Source organism: Jaculus jaculus, chromosome 13 (genome assembly GCF_020740685.1).
Source record: "Jaculus jaculus isolate mJacJac1 chromosome 13, mJacJac1.mat.Y.cur, whole genome shotgun sequence".
Classification (NCBI taxonomy): Eukaryota; Metazoa; Chordata; class Mammalia; order Rodentia; family Dipodidae; genus Jaculus; species Jaculus jaculus.
The window spans coordinates 306,768-325,514 of NC_059114.1; the positions used below are offsets into that span (position 1 = coordinate 306,768).

Genomic DNA, 18,747 nt, shown 5'->3' on the forward strand with positions numbered 1-18,747 from the left:
TTAATTCACTGTTAATTGATTGTATATTCTGTGCTAATGTTATGAGGTAGTTTTCTGTTTTGTTGTGCACGTGTGCAGATAAGCATGCACATATGCTTGTGCAGGCTAGAGGTTGGTTCTGGATGTCTTTTAAAGTCACTCTCCACTTGATTTACTGAGTTGCAGGGTCTCTCGTGTGAACCCAGAGCTCACTGATTAAAATAGTCTAGGTAGCCAGTTTGCTTTGGTGATCACAATACCATCTCCAACTCCCAGGTGCTGATTCCGCACATGTTGCAACGCCTACCCGGTATTTACATGGACGCTGAGGAAACGAGCTCCAGCCCTCCTGCTTGGGCAACAAATGCTTTATCCACTGAACCACCTCCCTAAGCCCAAGATCACACAAGTTTTTAAGTTTATTTGAGAGAAAGAGATGGGTTGGGGGAGGGAATGGGTGTGCTAGTTCCTCCAGCCACTGCAAATTAACTCCAGACACATCTGCCACCTTTGCATCTAGTTTATGTGGGTCCTGGTGAATTGAACCTGAGTCCTTTAATTTGCAGGCAAGCACCTTAATTCCTAAACCCTCTCTAGCCAAAGATTAGATTAGATATTTTAATGTCTAATTTGATGTGTACACTATAAAGTTATTAAGAGGCTGGGGATAGCCAGATGTGGTGGCGCACACCTTTAATCCCAGCACTCAAGAGGCAGAGGTAGGAGTATTGCCATGAGTTCAAGGCCAGCCTAAGACTACATAGTGAACTCCAATACCAGGTCAGTCTGGGCTACAGAAAGACCCTACCTTGAAAACAAAAATTAATTTAAAAATTTTTTTTAAAAAATGGGCTGGCAGCAGTTAAAGATACTTGCAAAGCCTGACAGCCTTGATTTGATTCCCCAGTACCCATTTAAAGTCTGACACAGGAGAAAAAAAAAAGACAGCTGGGTATGATGGCACGTGCTTTTAATCCCAGCAGTGGTAGGAGGATCTCTGTGAGTTCAAGGCCACTTGGAGACTACATAGTGAATTTCAGGTCAGCCTGAGCCAGACTGAAACCCTACCTCAAAAAAACAAAACAAAACATAGGACTGTAAGTGCAAGCCTTTAATCCCAGCACTTGGGAGACAGAGATAGGAGACTTGCCATGAGTTCAAGGCCAGTCTAAGACTACAGATTAACTTCCTGGTGAGATCCTATACCTCGGGGGGCAGGGGGGGAGAGCAATTGATATTAAAAGGAAGCATTATGGGCCAGAGAGATGCCTTAGTCCATTGAGCTCTTCCTAACTTGCCCATCAGCTTTGGGAGAAGAGGTGTCAGGGATCTGACCAGATTTGTAAGAACAAGGTGGTAGCAGGATTGTGTTCCTCTGTGGGTTCCAGAGGAGCTTCTGTTATGTCCCTGACTGGTACAGGAGAACCATAATGTGCATGCACTGTTGTCCCTATGAATGTTTTCTTTTATGTAAGACAGTCTCTAGATAACCACAATGATAAGGTACTGAAGTTAGGACTTCTTTTTCAGGAGGACACAACTTGGTATACGACAAGAAAAGGAACACCCCTTTGGGATGCCACTTCCTCAGGAAGCCCAGGCCACTGTAGAACACTGCATAGGCTGTAGGCAGAGGGGTCCACGGCAAAGATTTGTAAAGAACCTGGCAGTAAGGCAGAGACAAACATCTGGGAGTGCTCTCTATGAAGCCAATGTGCTTGGCCAGTTGGTACTGGTGTCAAACAAGGTTGTAGGATGTAGAACCTGTATGGATAGCTAGGACTCTGATACCCTTGACTTTGGAGACTGGACCCATGAGGGACTTGGGACCCATTTCTCTTTAGTACCAGGGCATGAGTATTGTTGCCAATGACAGTCACTATCAAGCCTGGCTTGGCTCAAGAATTTATTTATTTGAGAGAAAGGCAGGGAGGGGGAGGCAGATAGAGAGAATGGGCATGTCAGGGCCTCCAGCCACTGCAAACAAACTCCAGACACATGTGCTACCTTGTGCATTTGGCTAACATGGGTCCTGGGGAATTGAACCTGGGTCCTTTGACTTTGCAGGCAAGTTCCTTAAGTGCTAAAGTAATCTCTCCAGCAGCTCTCGAGCTTTTTATTCGGTTTTTCAAGATAAGGCCTTACTCTAGCTCAGGCTGGCTTGGATTTCATCATGTAGTCTCAGAGTGGCCTCAAACACATGGCAATCCTCCTACCTCTGCCTCCCGAGTGCTGGGATTAAAGGCGTGTGCCACCACACCTGGTTCTTGAGTCCAAATCACAGAGGCCCTTGGATCCTAGAGGCTGGGTGAATTTGGGTCCATTTCTGTTATGAGCATGTAAGGACCAGCATATGGTCCAGGGCCAGTTTAGGATAAACAAGTTTGTTGTGAGAGTAAAAATGCAAAGTCAAACCTTGTAAGCAAAAACTAAGACTAAGCTGTGTGCGGTGACATAGTGGAGATTAGCAGGAGTGTGTGTGGAACTCTAGATAAGTAGTGGAAAGTATAAAAACCCCAGCTGCTCAGCAACCATTGTCTCAGTCTTCCCGACACTATGACTGACTGAAAGGTTGCTCAGCAGTCCGGACCGAGACCTCCGCGAGACGCATCACCAATCTGAATTCATCTGCCCGACACGCTGTCCGAACGATCAAGACTCGGCTTGAAACACCACGAACCGAGAGAAAAGTCGCAGCACAGACTCCGCGTTGCCAGGTCGTAAAGCGTCCGAGACGTCACAGCCCAAGTCTCGCATTATCAGGTTGTATACATGTTAGACTTGTTAGAAATATTCTTGTGTTAGTAGTGATGAATACAATTTGGTTATATATTATATTAGCTATAATATTAGTTGTGATAGTTTGGACTTGCTTGTGTGTGACTTTCATCCCAGTAAACTCCTTTGCAAGTATACCAGTGTCTCCGTATCATTGACCTTCGTGGGCGGAATCCTCTCAACCAATCATCTTTGAGAGTGCTCGCGACAATTTCTCCCCAAATAGACCAACAATTCATCATACCCAGGTTAGGACATCCAAGGGCAGGTCTGCCCTATGTTTGCTGCTTTGAAAGGCCAAGCCAGAGGCAGCTACAGAGGCAGAAGGCAACCTAGGTTGTGAGGCTTGTGGTTGGCCAGGTCTAACAGTGCACTGTTCCTTTTGATAAATCCCTAGTGTTGATGGCTCATCCTGAAGCATACACACACACACACACACACACACACACACACGAGAATTTCTCACACCCTGGCCTCTGCCCAAGGACAGGACAGACAGGCAGACTGCCTGGCCCATAGGCTTCCATCAGTGCTCTCAAAAACATAACAGTAAGAGGAAGAGGATTCCCACATGAGCATTTGCCTCACCATGGGATATCCAATTCCTGCTGTGCCCACCAAAGAAGGACTTTGAAACACACCTAGTTTCCACAGCCTCAGAGTTCATCAGCAGCTCACACTCAAGTTCATAATCCTATAAAGTATGACTTGCCAAGAAGAAGGATGACCAATTTCCCTTGCTGAGATGGTCCTGCTCAGAACCACAATGTCTACTGTGCACAGGGATATAAGAGTTATCAGTACTCAGACAACCATCCTCCCTTAATGGGCTGACCAATGCATATAGGACCCCAGTGCACACAGAACCACCCAGCAGAAATGGAACCACCTCCCACCTAAGACCATCCAGTGCACAAAGGACCCCCAGGTATATCAAAGACCACTAGATCGCCATTAAGGTTCTGCTTCTGTCTTTATTTATTTGCACATGTGTATGTGTGTGTGCAAGCATGCCAGGGTCTCTTGTTGCTACAAACAAATGCTAATCTGGTTTTATGTGAATGGATGGGGCATATTTAACTACTGAGCCACCTCACCAACCCTCTGCTTCTATTTTTTTTTTTAAGTAGGGACTCACTCTAGTCCAGGCTGACCTGGAATTCACTATGTAGTCTCAGGATGGCCTCGAACTTATGGCACCCCTCCTACCTCTACCTCCCGAGTGGTGGGATTAAAGGCGTGTGCCACCACACCAGGCCCTCTGCTTCTGTTTTAAAAGTGGCTTTTCATAGTCCTGCCTTGTGTCAAACATGATGATCAACTTTTCTGCAACAAACAGGTCTGGCTATGGGGAGCTTAGACACAGTTATGCCTCTGTATGTTGAGGACAGAAAAGGCCTGTTTCAACAGAAGCCTGTTCCTGTTATGTGACCAGAAAAAAGACCTTCTAGCTAGAATTGTGAGGGACAAAAGCTGCTTCCCTGATTGCTGGACACGTGTATGTGCATGTGATCAAGCATGTGTGCAAGTGTGTGACTTTGTGCACATGAATACCAAGCCACATGTGTGTGCACATGTCACCTATGTGCACATGGGCAGGGCAGGCCCAGGGGCATTCACACATGTGAACTCACACAGCCAGCCCTGACCCAGACCTAGTGCCAGACTCCTTCACTCCCAACTGGCATAAAGACAAACTCTCAGCTGGGCATGGTAACAAGGAGGGGTAATAATACAGATCTAAGATTCTGGTCCTGGGAACTCTATCCAACTCATAGGCAGTGAATTTGGCCATGGAAGACTCTTGTCCATACTGGCCCTTGGGCATAGCCTACTAGGAACCTGTTGGTCATGCCTATCATTGAAGTTAGTTCTGTAGTGTGAACTCGTAGGTGTTGGTCTCCCAGCGGGAGGGGTCCTTGTCCAGCATGCTGCGTTCCATGAAGGTTACATGGCCATCTGCATCCACGAGAATGATGGTGTTGGTTCTGAAAGATAGCATTCACCCTGCATCCCTTGGCCCCCAACCCTGCCTATCAGAGCCAAAGCTGGGGGCCAGACCTGAGGCAAGGGCAGGCCCAATGCCTATGCTGGGCATTAAGCTCTGGCTTTGTATAGGTCATGCATAGGCAGCAGTCTCAGCCTTGGGGATAAGGAGAGGTTTCACTGGGGGGCATCTGGGCTCCCTGGCCAGTCCCACAATGGGTAAGTTCTGTCACATCTGCTCTAAAACACCTTAACCTACCTTGCCTTGCCTCTACAGGAACAATCCCACTCATCAATTACTCTCAGGGTGGTCCTGAGGTTGACCATACACTTCCCTGCCAGGAACATCCTAGGCATCCACACACTTGGCCATGCTCTCAACCATTTGGGGATCAGAACTCCTTGACCTAAAAAACTCCTTCCTTTCACCTTTCTTCCTGACTTCCTAGGCTATCAGCTAGCCGAGAAGGACCAGTCCATAGCTGCTATTCAGGTATGAAAAGCCATGGGCCTTTGAATGTCCGCAGCAGGGCATCTGCCAGCAGGAGCACTGATGATGTGATGTCTGGCTCCACAGATGTTCCCGCCAAGAAGTGGTAGCTAGGAGCCCCACCTGTAACACAGCAGAAGCCCCTGGGGCCTAGAGGGCCCATGGGAGATGGTAACCATGTGTGCATGGATATTACCTGTGGGCTCTGTTTACTCTGCAGTTAAGTCCAGATAGAACAAAAGTTCTGGAACTCACTCAGTAAGAGGAGCCTGGCCATGGAATGTGGGGCACTGAATGGGAAGGGAACACGCTTGGCAGCCCCAGCCCCAGGTACCTGGTGCCATAGTTGGTGCAGCGCACACAAACAGCCGCATACTTGCTCAATATTGGCTGTATGTACTCTCTGCCCTGGTCCTCAATGGCTGGGTCTGGTAGCTGCCTGAAAGGACAGAGAACCAGGGAGCTGTTGGTCTCCTTTCTGGCTGCTCATAGCCCTATATAGCTGGGGGGCCTTATCTGCCATGCTAACAACCTAAGTTTCCTGGTTCCTGAGGAGGCCCAGACTTCAGAAGCAGCAGGGAAGGAGAACCATAAGGCTTATTTGCCACTTTTTGTTTTGTTTTTCAAAGTAGGGTCTCACTCTAACCCAGGATGACCTGAACAGCAATCCTCCTACCTCCTGAGTGCTGGGATTAAAGGCATGCACCACCATGCCCAGCTTGTTTGGCACTTTTCTCTGTTACCCTCCCACTTACGATTATCACTGAACCCATAAATGCATTCCCTGCTGCCTCTACAGGTGTCCTGTGGGCATCTGTCCACAGACAGGAGCCTGCTCAAGCTCTGAGACTCTCAACAATCAGCAATGTTTTTTTTTTTTTGTTTGTTTGTTTATAGGTAGGGTCTCACTCTGGTCCAGACTGACTTGGAATTCACTATGTAGTATCAGAGTGGCTTTGGACCCATGGCAATCCTCCTACCTCTGCCTCCTGAGTGCTGGGATTAAAGGTGTGCGCTACCATGCCTGACTCTGGTCAGCAAATTTTGAACCAGGGATATAGTTATGAGGATAGGCAGGACCCATGACAGTAATGGAGACTATGTAGACTCATAGCTGTGTAAGGCCCAGCATGGCTCCCCCAAGGGGGTGGGTGAAGCTTAAACTGAAGGGTGTTATTGTTCAGGGTTTTGGAAGACACAGAAGCTAAGCAGGGAGCCCTGTGGGGGACAAAAATATTAGGGAGACTCCTCTGAGGGACTTCAGAGTGAGCAGGGTGGATAGGGTGGGAATGGACACTGGCCATCTGAGCAGAAACTGACCCAGACTGGCTGGTGAAGGGAAGATACATGAGGCTGCAGGTAGGATGAAGAACAGCTTGGCAGATACCAAGACCACTTGCTGGGATGGGCAAGGGCCAGTTGCCCAGTATCTGAGGTGGCTCAGTCAAAGCCTGGAGGCATGGAAGAGTATGGAGGCAGCATTAGCCCAAGGACAGGTATGTCCATGCACAGTACTTAGACCTAATACATGGGAAAAGATGTTAACCTCCAGATCTGCTCTGACCCTGGCTGCTAGATTCTCTATCTTTTCCTGCTAAGGGTCACTGAACAGCCAGAACCTTCCAGAATCTCCCACTACCCTTCCTTGGGCAAAAGAAAGTCTTCTCAGACTTCTGAGAGCACCAAGCCTCCTAGAGCACAGGCCCAAGGCTGTCCTATCTTCCATCATCGAGGACCTCTGACTGCATCTCTACGGGAAGCAGGTCCAGGTATTAGTGAGGGGAGAACAGAATGTTGGGCAGGCCCCCTGTGGCTGAGGAGCCAGCTCTGTCACCTCCATAGGCCTCGAAGGAAACACAGCTTTCCTCCCATGACTGGCCATTTCAAAGGGACCTATTCACTTACGCCTCTTCATTGTTGAGCACATCCAGAAGCTGGGCAACAAGGGCATCCTTGGAGAGTGCCTGGCTCCGTTCCACTGCCTCCATGAAGAGCCGCTTGCCAAAGCACAGCTTCCTCCAGGGTGTCTCCAGCAGTGCATTGCTTAGACCATAAGTCCCTGAAAAGTTTCAGGGTAAACATCCACCCACTCTCTCATCTGATCACCTGGCATAAGGCAAGGTGCCAGGGAGACAAGAGACAGTGAACTGGACCAGACTAAGGCCACACTGCCCCCAAACTCCAGCACTTTTTCTATAATCATTCCTGACAGTTGTGCACAAAACAAATGGAGAATTCAATGTATCAGAGGGATAGACCTGCAGAAGGCCACAAGGTACAGATGACTAGGAGCCTAGATGGGCAGATGAACATAGGATAAACAATATAAACCCCAGCGGGCATCCCTTTTAAAGCAAAGGTGTGGGACAACTATCAATTCAAGACCAATAGAGCACCCAGTGAAGAGAACCCAGTCAGTAGCCAGGCATGGTGGCACACGCCTTTAATCCCAGCACTTGGGAGGCAGAGGTAGGAGGATCGCCATGAGTTCAAGGCCACCCTGAGGCTCCATAGTGAATTCCAGGTCAGCCTGGGCTAGAGCAAACCCCTACTTTGAAAAACAACAACAAAAAAAAGAGAACCCAGTCAGTTGGGCATCACAGGGTCCAAGTAGAGTACTGCCCACCTCCATGTACTAACTGGACCCCAAGATGGGGGAGCAAAGGCCTTCCATGTAGAAACTCTCAACTGGAACTGGATTACTGGTTAAGGTGTTTGTCTACAAGGCCTAAGGATCCAGGTTTGATTATTCAGGCCTCACATAAGCCAGATGCACAAGATGGCACTTGCATCTGGAGTTTGTTTGCAGTCCCTGAAGGCACTGGCTCTGGCATGCCCAATCTCTCTTTCTCTCACTCTCTGTCCCTAATAAATAAATTAAAATTAAAATTAAAAATTAGAAAAAAGAACTCTCAACTGTACTTTCTCAAAATGGGTTAAGTTACAGAGTGGCAACAGGGTATGACCAAGAGAAAAAGTATTTTTCATGTCATGAAAGTAAGGCATACAGACTTGATGTAGACAGGCCTACTGGAGCACTTTCTTCAGAGGCACAAGTTGCAGGGGCTTAGAGTCAAGCATCCCAAACACGGCACTAGAGAAACTTTAATCTGACATAGCTCCAGCTGAGTCCAAAGAAGACCATTCTGGCTTTTCTGAAGCCCACAAAGTGAAGCTGCCTGCCTTAAATCCCTGTGTTTTCTCCTTCTGGAGCAGTTTGGAAGACTATTCAATAGTGGTGCTGGGAAAATTGGTAGCCATAGACAAAGGAAGGAGCTGAAGCTGGGTATGGTGGTAGACACCTTTAATCCTAGTACTCAGGAGGCTGAGGTCAGAGGACTGCTCTGAGTTCAAAACCAGCGTGGGGCTACAGAATGAATTCCAGGTCAGTTTCTGCTAGAGCGAGACTCAGCCATGAAAAAAAACCAAAATGGAGCTGGACCTGACCTAACACTATGTAAAAATTAACTCGAGGGCTGGAGAGATGGACCAGTAGTTAAGGCACTTGCTTGCAAATCCTGATGGCCTGTGTTCCTTTCCCCAGTACCCACATAAAGCCAGATGCACAAGGTGGTGCATGCATCTGGAGCTTGTTTGCAGTGACACAAGGCCATACCATGCCTATTCTCTCTTTTTGCAAATATATGTTTTCAAATTAGCCAAGGGCTGGAGACATGGCTTAGTGGTTAAGGCACTTGTCTTCAAAGCCAAAGGACCCATATTCGACTCTCTAAATCCCAAGTAAGCCAGACACACAAAGGTGAGGAAAGTGCAAGGTCACACATGCCCACTACATGGGCACAAGTGTCTGGAGTTCAACTTCAGTGGCTGAGGCCCTGGCACACCAACTCTCTCTCTCTAAAATAAAAAACTAAGGGCTGGAGAGATGGCTTAGCGCTTAACACATTTGCCTGCAAAGCCAAAGGACAAAGGTTCGATTCCCCAGGACCCACGTTGGCTAGATGCACAAGGGGGAGCATGCGTCTGGAGTTCGTTTGCAGTGGCTAGAAGCCCTGGTGCGCACACCTCTCTCTCCCTCTTTCTCTGTCAGATAAATAAATAAAATTTTTAAAAACTTACCCAGGCATGGTAGCACACGCCCATAATCCCAATAAACAGAAGGATTATGGTTGGTTCTAGGCTAGTCTGGGCTACATAGTAAATTCTTGGCTTGCCAGGGCTACAGAGTAAGACCCTGTCCCAAAACACAAATAGCTGGGCATGGTGGCCATGCCTTTAATCCCAGCATTTGGGAGGCAGAGGTAGGAGGATTGCTGTGAGTTTGAGGCCAGCTTGAGACTAGACAGTAAATTCCAGATCAGCCTGGGTTAGAGTGAGATCCTACTTCAAAAAACCAAAATAAATAAATAAATAAATAAACTACAGAACTCTTGAAGAAAAAGCTTCATGCAATGGTTTATCAGACAAGACAGCAAAAGTATAAGCAGCAGCAAAAAAATAGTAATAAACATGAGGGAAACCCAAAAGGGCGGACAACATTCAGTTGGCAGAGTCTCCAGGGTATAATTTGGGGAAAGCTAAAACATAGCTATCAGAAAAACAACAAACAGGGGCTGGAGAGATGGCTCAGTGCTTAAGGGCACTTACTTGTAAAGCCTGACGGCCCAGGTTCTATTTTCCAGTACCCACATAAAGCCAGATGCACAAAGTGGCACATGTGTCTGGAGTTCATTTGTAGTGGCAGGAGGCCCTGACATACCCACACCCACTCACTCACTCTCTCTCTGCCTCTTTCTGTCTCTCTCTCTCTCAAATAAATAAGGGCTGAAAAGATGGCTTAGTGGTTAAGGTACTTGCATGCAAAGCCAAAGGACCCAGGTTTGATTCCTCAGGACCCATATAATACTAGATGCACAAGGTGGCACATACATCTGGTCTTCATTTCCAGAGGCTGGAGGCCATGGTATATTCATTCATATTCATTCATTCTCTCTTTCTCTCTGCCTCTTTCAAATAAATAAATAAAAATAAAACATTCAATAAATAAGTAAATAATTTTTAAGGGCTGGAGAGATAGTTTAATCGTTAAGGTGCTTGCTGACAAAGCCAAGGACCCAGGTTTGATTCCTCAGTACCCATGTAAAGCCAGATGCACAAGGACAAGGTGGCTCATGTATCTGGAGTTTGTCTGCAGTAGCTAAAGGTCTCTCTTTCTCTCTCCCCCCCTTCTTTCTCCTCTCCCCCCTCCCTCCCTCTCTCTCTCTTCTCTCTCTCTCTCTCTCTCTCTCTCTCTCTCTCTCTCTCTCTCTGTGTGTGTGTGTGTGTGTGTGTGTATATATATATATATATATATAAAATCCCAATAAACAGAAGGATTATATATATCTGCCCCTTTATTTCTCAAATTAATTAATTCGTTAATTTAAATTAAAAAAAAAAGAAAAGCTAGAGCCAGACATGGTGATGCACACCTTTAATCCTAGCACTTGGGAGGCAGAGCTTGTAGGAGGATCACCATGAGATCAAGGCCAGCCTGAGACTATAAAGTGAATTCCAGGACAGCCTGAGCTAGAGCAAGACCCTATCTTGAAAAACTAAAATAAATAAAAGAAAAGAAAAGAAAGAAAAGCCACAAACACAAACAACTGGGAAACAGGCTATGTATCCAAGGGCAGCAGCAGCAATACAGAAGGAAAGGTGGGAAAACTTTCTCCCCTTGGTGTTTAATGTGTGGCCACATTTGGGGTTCAGCACTGGCCATCAGTAGGAAGGAGTGACCTGTGCTCTGAAATCTCACTTCAAGACTAGTGCCAACTACTAATTCCATCCGTGTCTTGAAGATGCAGGAACTGCATGCAAAGGAGCACTGTCACACAGAAATAGGATGAGGGTGCTACAGAGAACACTTAATTGTCTCCACTGGGGAGGTATGGGCCAATGACTCACATGCAAGGATCTGAGATGCCAACAGCAAGGAGTGGCCCACAGGCAGGCTTTAAGCCCAGACTCTGGTCCCAGGAGGTTAGTTTATCCTGTGCTGGGTTAGACCCCATTCGTGATACTTCTCAGGGGTGCCTGCTCAGTCCTGGAACCAGACCTGGGACAAGATACAGACTTCCCTTCAGATGGGGCAATCAATGTGAGATACTTTCTGCCCAAACTGGGGGTCAGGACTGGCAGAGGAGGTTTCGAGTAAATCACAACACCTGAGGAGAGAGGGGACAGCAGTGTCAAGCTTCAGAAGGCACATACCTGGACACAGTAGTGAGAGAAAGGGGATCAGGGTACAGTGGCTTCTGGTGTCAGAGCTATGGACCAGGCACGGACACTGGATGTAGGATGTGCATGTAAGAGGGGCTGGAGTGGTGTGTGTGTGAGTGGGCTGCAGAAGACTCCAGATGGTAACTGAGAATGGTCAGGCAGAGATAGGGCTGTGAGGTGGCCTTGATACTTGTCATCTGGAGCATGGGCCTAAGGCAGGAGTCAAAGATTAGCATTCTCTCTCCAGGAAAAGCCAAGGGGAAAGGGCACAGAGGGTAGGGGGCGCTCTTGTTTGCAGGTCCAGGCAATAGTCCCATACAGACCATCTAAGGTATACAAACAGCTAACAGAGTCATAGAGTCATTCCAGGAGAGTAATGAACCAAGAGATTGATGGTTGAAAAGCCCAGTGCCCCTGCAAACAAGCAGACCCCCGTCACGTATCACCTGGTGTCAGGATGGCGGGCTCAGACTCCCCTCGATTTCCATAGTAGCAAACAACGTCTCCTTTTGCTGTGCTGCAGATGGAAGACAGAAGCCACAGAAGGTCAAATGAAGGCCCCAGGCGCCCTGCTCCTGGGCTTCCCTGACCTCGTAGTCCTCTTTCCTGAGCACAGTCAGTGCTGCACAAGGACAAGGGCTCGCTTCACCAGGCCACGAGCCTAAGAGGCTAAGCCACGGGGTACCGGCCCATCCCGCCTCACAGCACATGCCTGGCGCACTATCTGAGACCATCAGTAGGGAAGAAGCAACATGCGGAAGTCCTTCCTGCCTTCCTGAAGGCCCATGGAATGGCCGTGAATCCAGGGAGAATGGCAGAGCTGGAAATGCCCATGCCAGACCCTTCTGGAGGGACACAGCTCCCATTCCCACAATGTATCTCTAAGAGCTTCTGGCAGGTAGCCTTGGGGTAGGCTTCTGACAAAATGACAAAGACCATTTTTTTCCTATTTTCATATGCTGAGTAAACATTTTATAATCCTCAAAACACTCTATTGCTAAAGCTGTGCCAATTCTTCAATACCAGTTGGAACTTGCAATATCTATTTTTAAAACTGTCTCTGTGCTCTGTGAGACACCTTCCAGATACCAGGCAAAGAGATCTGTGCTTTCAGAATGAATAAAAAGAAAGGGGTGGCTTTAGGAACTGGGGACCCTCTGTACTACTACCCAACCTCTAGGCCCTAGTTCACATGCCTTTCACATTCCTCCTTACACCAGCCATTAGACTTTTGGCTAATGATTTTGGAGATTTTGCTTGTGGGCAAAAAGCATTTTTGTTTGTTTTTGAGAGATAGGGTCTTTCTCTAGCCTAGGCTGACCTGGAACTCACTATGTAGTCTCAGGCTGGCCTCCAACTCACAGTGATCCTCCTACCTCTGCCTCCCCAGTGCTGGGATTAAAGGTGTGTTCCACCATGCCTGGCGACCATAAAGCTTTTTTTTTTTTTGCTTTTTTGAGGTACGGTCTCACTCTAGCTCAGGCTGACCTGGAAATCACTCTGTAGTCTCAAGGTGGCCTCGAACTCATGGCAATCCTCCTACCTCTGCCTCCTGAGTGCCGGAATTAAAGACCTGCACCACTACACCCAGCCATAAAGCATTTTGAAGGGCACTGTACAATGACCTGTGAAAATGGGGACCAGTGCTAGGGCCCCTGCCAGTACTGTCCCAGGCTAGATAAAGGCAGAGCTTGGGTCCAGGCCATCTGGAACCAGGACAACTCTCTTTCCCTTCTAGTCTTTTTTTTGCATGTGTATGTATGTGTGTGTGGTGTGTACACATATGCATGTGTATGTGTGTGGTATGTACCCATGCATGTGGAGCTCAGTCAGGTGTCTTCTTCAGTTGCTCCCCACCTTACTTATTGATAGGGATCTCACTGAACCTAGAGCTCACCTGATTGATTTGGCTAAAAAAGCTACCCAGCAGACTCTGGGAATCTCCTGTGTCAGTCTCACTAGCACTGGGATTACAGGAATTTGTTACCATCCCTGGCATTTTACATGGGTGCTGGGGATCTGATCTCAAGTCTTCATGCTTGCACAGCAAGCACTTTACCCAGTGGGGCATTCATTGTCCCAGGCCCAGGCCATTGTTTCTTTATTGGTATCCACCAGAAGGATGCTCACTGACTCTCTGATAGCTGCTGCTCTTTAGCCTCAGCCATTGTTAGCAGCAGCAGCCTGACCTGCGGGACACTCTTCTAGCCACCACCTGCCCTCTGGGTTACATTTAGGGTAGCTGGCTCTGACCCTGCAGACTCCATAAGCCAGCAATGCTGCTCAGATTCCCAGAGGCCCAGCTGCAAAAGTCATCCATATATCCCACAACAGTCATGTCCTCCAGCTGCTTGACATAGCTACTCTACTGACCACATAGGGCTGCCTGCATGACAGCTACTGCTCTGGTGTCCTAGGGCTGGGTCAGACACATATGAAACTACTATGACAGTACACAGTAGTCTTCATGTTTGGGGAAGACAGACAGACAGACAGACAAAGAAAGTACAGGAATTTGGCTTCTAAGAGTCCCAAAAATGAAAGGGGAGGAGGCCTTCAGGCAGCAAGCACTAGCTCCAGCTCCCATTGTAGGCCTTCCTCCTATGGACCACTGTATCTCACTCAGCTTCCATAGTGAATGAATCAATCCATGTGATACAGGAGTGGCACAGAACATGCTTCACAATGCAGGGGATGCTCAAGGCACACTGGACCTGGGGCTCAGGCCCAGAGACCCATGGACTTGTGGAAATAGACATATGGGCATGGGCTAACAGAAAGGCGCTGAAGTCTTCTCTGGGGAGGAACCCCCTAGGCTAGCAGTATTCCCTTCTGAGCAATGGAAAGGGAAGGATGGAGAAGTGGAGGAGTGCAAAATGGAAGGAAGGATATTTAATTCTTTGACAGCCCAGGCATACAAAACTTCTGTATTTCCTGTGGCCACATCTCCAATGAGAGTCACTTGGGAACTTAGCACTTGGTCAGGAGTGTTGAAAACCGTTACAGTGCACCCCTCTATGGGAGGGGGAGACACTCAGCTGAGATCACCTGACACACACTGCTCCTCACAGTTCGAACACTGCCAACTCTCCACTGTAGCTCCCTTGATGCAGGAACCAGCAGCCTTAACTGTTCCAAGAAGCCCTGGGTTTTGCTCCCTCCTCAATCCTCAGTCAGTAGGCTAGGTCTTTGGACACTTGATAAGCCTACTGCAATCACATCCTGGGAAAGGGCATCGAGATAACTGGATCACAGGGCTGTGTGCAGAGGCATTGGAGACCTGGTCTCCAAGGAGACCCACCTCAGGTCAGCTGCTATGAGGTTAAAGCCGTTGTACAGATGACCCTCCGCGGAGACCTTCTTCAGGTAGGACAAGCTGTCCATGTCAGTGGTCAGAAAGTGGGTTACAAGTTCACCTGTGGGCAGGGAACACATATCTGTGGCCAAGGCAGCAGTGATGAGACCCTATCCCTGGAAAGACTGGAGTATGGTCTTTGAGGACACAGGAAGGACCTGCAGCATCTGGATTCAGCTACTTCTTAACTGACTGGACCACCACAGAGAATGGCTTTAAAGATAATTTCTGGGTAGGAGACATGCTCAGTAGTCCAACCCTTGTCTAGCCTGCCTGATGCCCTGAGTTCAATCCCCAATATGATAAAATAAGTAAATAAATAAAAGTTCCTCCACTGTGTCTATATGGAAACCCAGCATGAAAACCCAGTTAGGGGTTGATGACCCAGCTGCCAGGAATAACTCTCTGAGAAGTAGCAAGCAAAGAGTGTGGGGCTTGCTCTCATGACGATGCCAGACCCATTTTCTCTTTAGCTTTCTTTCAGTCTCTGCCATATGGGAAACACATGGAAAGAATGAGATATAGCAACAGAAGACTGGAAGGATGTCTTCCTCCCTTTCCCTATCCCTGCCCCACCTCTCCCCAATCCTACCTAGGTCCTGCCTCACCTAGGACAGCCACACCCCCATACCTCTGCCACGGGCATCCTTGTCCTGCTGGGGCTGTAGGTAGTTAGTGAGCGCCCCAAGCTTCCCACGTGTGCTGATGCCCAGCCATGTGCCTCCTTCCTTGCCTTCTTCCATGTCGAGCCCTACAACCAATGACAGGGTTACCACCAGTACCTTCACCATGATGTGCATCATTCCAGTCCTCTGTTCTATCCTATGTCATTTTCCCTCCTCAATCATATAGCCTGGCCCAGAAGCCCTGGCTATAGGGGTGGGTTCCAATTCTTCATGGAGAGGCAATCACTAGAGTTTACAAAGTACAGCCAGTGAAGTTTTGCCTCACAGGATAATACACACAGCCACCAAACACATCCATCCTGACAGAGGGTCCTGAAACTTGGGAATTCCGTTTCTGGGAAACATATTTGATGCTTGGGCCAGTGTAATCAATGCTGTTAGCCACTATGCCCTATACTATGTTAGACAGGCTCCATCAGACATAGGAGAGGAGCTTGGAGGTGTTGCTTAGTGGAGAGGAGAGGAGGAGGGACAGAGGGAGACAGACGCTGCCCCTCCCAGAGTACAGGTGGGCCTTGCTAGATGACAAGTCATCGTGGTCTAGAGGCAAAACAATGCTGTCACTAAAATGGCAATTTATATCAAATTAATTCTAGCAGAAAATAAATAAAAGATACAATGATAGAAAAGGAAGCAAAACTCTTATTTGTAGACAGCAGGATTACGCAATAAGAAAGCTCAAAAATACCCCAAAACAACATATTAGAACTAGTAAGTAAATGGATGCTCAGACTATAACATTCATTTATTATTTGTTTCGATTTGTTTGCTGTTTTTAAAATGTTTATTATTTCTTTTTAAAATATTTTATTTATTTATTGGTGGGGGGAAGAGAATGGGCCCGCCAGGGCCTCCAGCCACTGCAAACGAACTCCAGATGCAGGCGCCCACTTGTGCATCTGGCTTATGTGGGTTCTGGAGAGTTGAACCAGGATCCTTTGGCTTTGCAGGCAACTGCCTTAATTGCTAAGCCATCTCTCCAGCCTTACTTTATTTCTTTAAGGGAGAGAGAAAGAGAAAACAGCAGCTACAGAGAAAAAGAATGGGCATGCCAGGGCCTCCAGCCACTGCAAACAAACTCCAGACACATGCGCCCCAGACACATGTGCATGGCTACTGGGGAATTAAACATGTGTCCTTAGGTTTCACAGGCAAGTTCATTAACTGCTAAGCCATCTCTCTGCCCTCTGTTTGCTGTTTTGAGGCAGAGTCTAATGTAGCTCAGACTTCGCTAGAACTTGGTAGATAGCAAAAGAAGATCTTGAACTCCTGATCCTCCTGCTTCCACCTCCTAGATATTGAGATTACAGGCATGCACCACTGTGCCTGGCTTGAGCGGTGCTGGGGTCAAACCCAGGGCTTCATATATGCAAGGTAAATAGCCTACCCACTAAGCTACAGCCTCAGGAGTAATTTGGTTTTGCTTTCTTTTCTCTTATCTTTTCTTTCCTGCCCCCCTCATGAAGGAAGGAGCTCTCTTTACTTCCTTTTCCTTCTCTTAGTCTAATAAAGTCTCTCTAAACCTTAAAAAAGTATATACTAACTGAAACTAAGGTGTTGACATCAAGGCACACACAGATCAAAGGGACACAAGAATGTCCAGAATAGATCCAAGCATGTGTATTCAACTGCTTTACAATCAAGTTGCTATAGTAACACAACAGGTAAAATAATATTAGTTTAATAAATGATGTTAGAACTAGAGAATTAGGTGGGTACAAAGGAATAAATCTCAACCCTTACCTTACACTATGCACAAAAATTAATTTGAGGGTGTCAGGGAGAAGGCTCAGTGGATAAAGCACTTGCCATGAAAGCAGAATACTGGATTTTGGATCCCCAGCACACAAGTAAAAAGTCAGATGCAGCTGGGCGTGCTGGTGCATGCCTATAGTCTCAGTACTTGGGAGGCAGAGGTAGGAGGATCACTGTGAGTTCAAGGCCACCCTGAGACTATATAGTAAATTCCAACTCAGCCTGAGCTAGAGTGAGACCCAACCTCAAAAAAAAAAAAAGCAAGCCGGACGTGGTGCCGCCTGCCTTTAATCCCAGCACTCGGGAGGCAGAGGTAGGAGGATTGTTGTGAGTTCGAGGCCATCCTGAGTCTACATAGTCAATTCCAGGTCAGCCTGGACCAGAGTGAAACCCTACCTCGAAAAACCAAAAAATAAAATAAAATAAAATAAGCCCTAGAACACTATTATCTGTAACTAGAAAGCACAGGACAAGAACGGAGGTAGAGAAAGGAGAATTACCAGGAAGCTCTCAGGCCAGCTAGCCTGGTGAGCAACAACAAAACAGGAGACCTTCTTTCTTCAAACAAGGTGGAAGTGAGGACTGACACCCAAAGTTGTACTCTGACCTTCACAGATGATCAATGGCATGCACATGGCCACACCCACACAAATGAATATGCATATGCATGTGCACACACACAAACATGTTAATCTGAGGTAAATTACAGATCACAGTATAGACCCCCTACTCAAAGGCTTCAACAGAAAAAAGTATCATTATGACCTGAGAGAATGCATAGTCTTCAAGCAAGGTATAGAAAGAATAGATCACAAAAAGATAAACTATATATTTGGAGCTGGAAAGATGGCTTAGTGGTTAAGGTACTTGCATGAAAGCCAAAGGACCAGTTTCAATTCTTTAGGACCCACATAAAGCCAGATACACAAAGTAGCATATGCATCTGGAATTCATTTGCAGTGGTTAAAGGTCCTGGCATGCCTATTCTCTCTATCTCTCTCTCTCAAATAAATAAGTAAATAAAATAAACTGTATTTGGTTAAAATAAAATGTTGTAACCAAAAGATATTAAGAAAATTAGTAGGCAATCCATTTATTCATAAATGACTCACATCCAGAATACATAAGGAAATCCTACATATCAATAATTTAAAAATGAAGGGACTTCACTATCTGGCCAACCAACGAAGTACAAATTTTTCTCTCCCACATAAAACAACCAAAAACTAAACTATATGAAAACATTAGTTTTAAGATAAAGGATCTTGAGTTGGACATGATGGCTCACACCTACAATCCCAGGACTTGGGAAGGCTGAGATGGGAGGACTGCCATGAGTTCAAGCCAGCCTAGGCTACAGTATGAGTTCCAGGTCAGGTTGGGCTAGGGAAGAAAAAAAGATAAAAAAAAACATAAACCAGGCATGGTGGCACATGCCTTTAATCCCAGCACTCAGGAGGCAGACATAGGTGGATTGCTGTGAGTTCAAGGCCACC

General features: G+C 47.1%; 1 protein-coding gene across 2 annotated transcripts in view; it reads right to left on the reverse strand.

The window, feature by feature from the left end:
- Positions 1 to 3,893: 3,893 nt before the first annotated feature.
- The window catches only part of Tango2 (transport and golgi organization 2 homolog), a 42,785-nt gene continuing 27,931 nt past the window's right edge, over positions 3,894 to 18,747 (reverse strand). For both annotated transcript variants that reach the window (XM_004670759.2, XM_045133173.1), the window contains exons 4-9: positions 15,442 to 15,561; positions 14,757 to 14,871; positions 11,902 to 11,972; positions 7,139 to 7,292; positions 5,568 to 5,672; positions 3,894 to 4,745 (exon numbers count right to left, since the gene is read on the reverse strand). In XM_004670759.2, the coding sequence (XP_004670816.1) occupies positions 4,625 to 4,745; positions 5,568 to 5,672; positions 7,139 to 7,292; positions 11,902 to 11,972; positions 14,757 to 14,871; positions 15,442 to 15,561 (686 nt within the window). In that variant the 3' untranslated portion in view covers positions 3,894 to 4,624. The remainder of the gene's footprint in view (positions 4,746 to 5,567; positions 5,673 to 7,138; positions 7,293 to 11,901; positions 11,973 to 14,756; positions 14,872 to 15,441; positions 15,562 to 18,747) is intronic.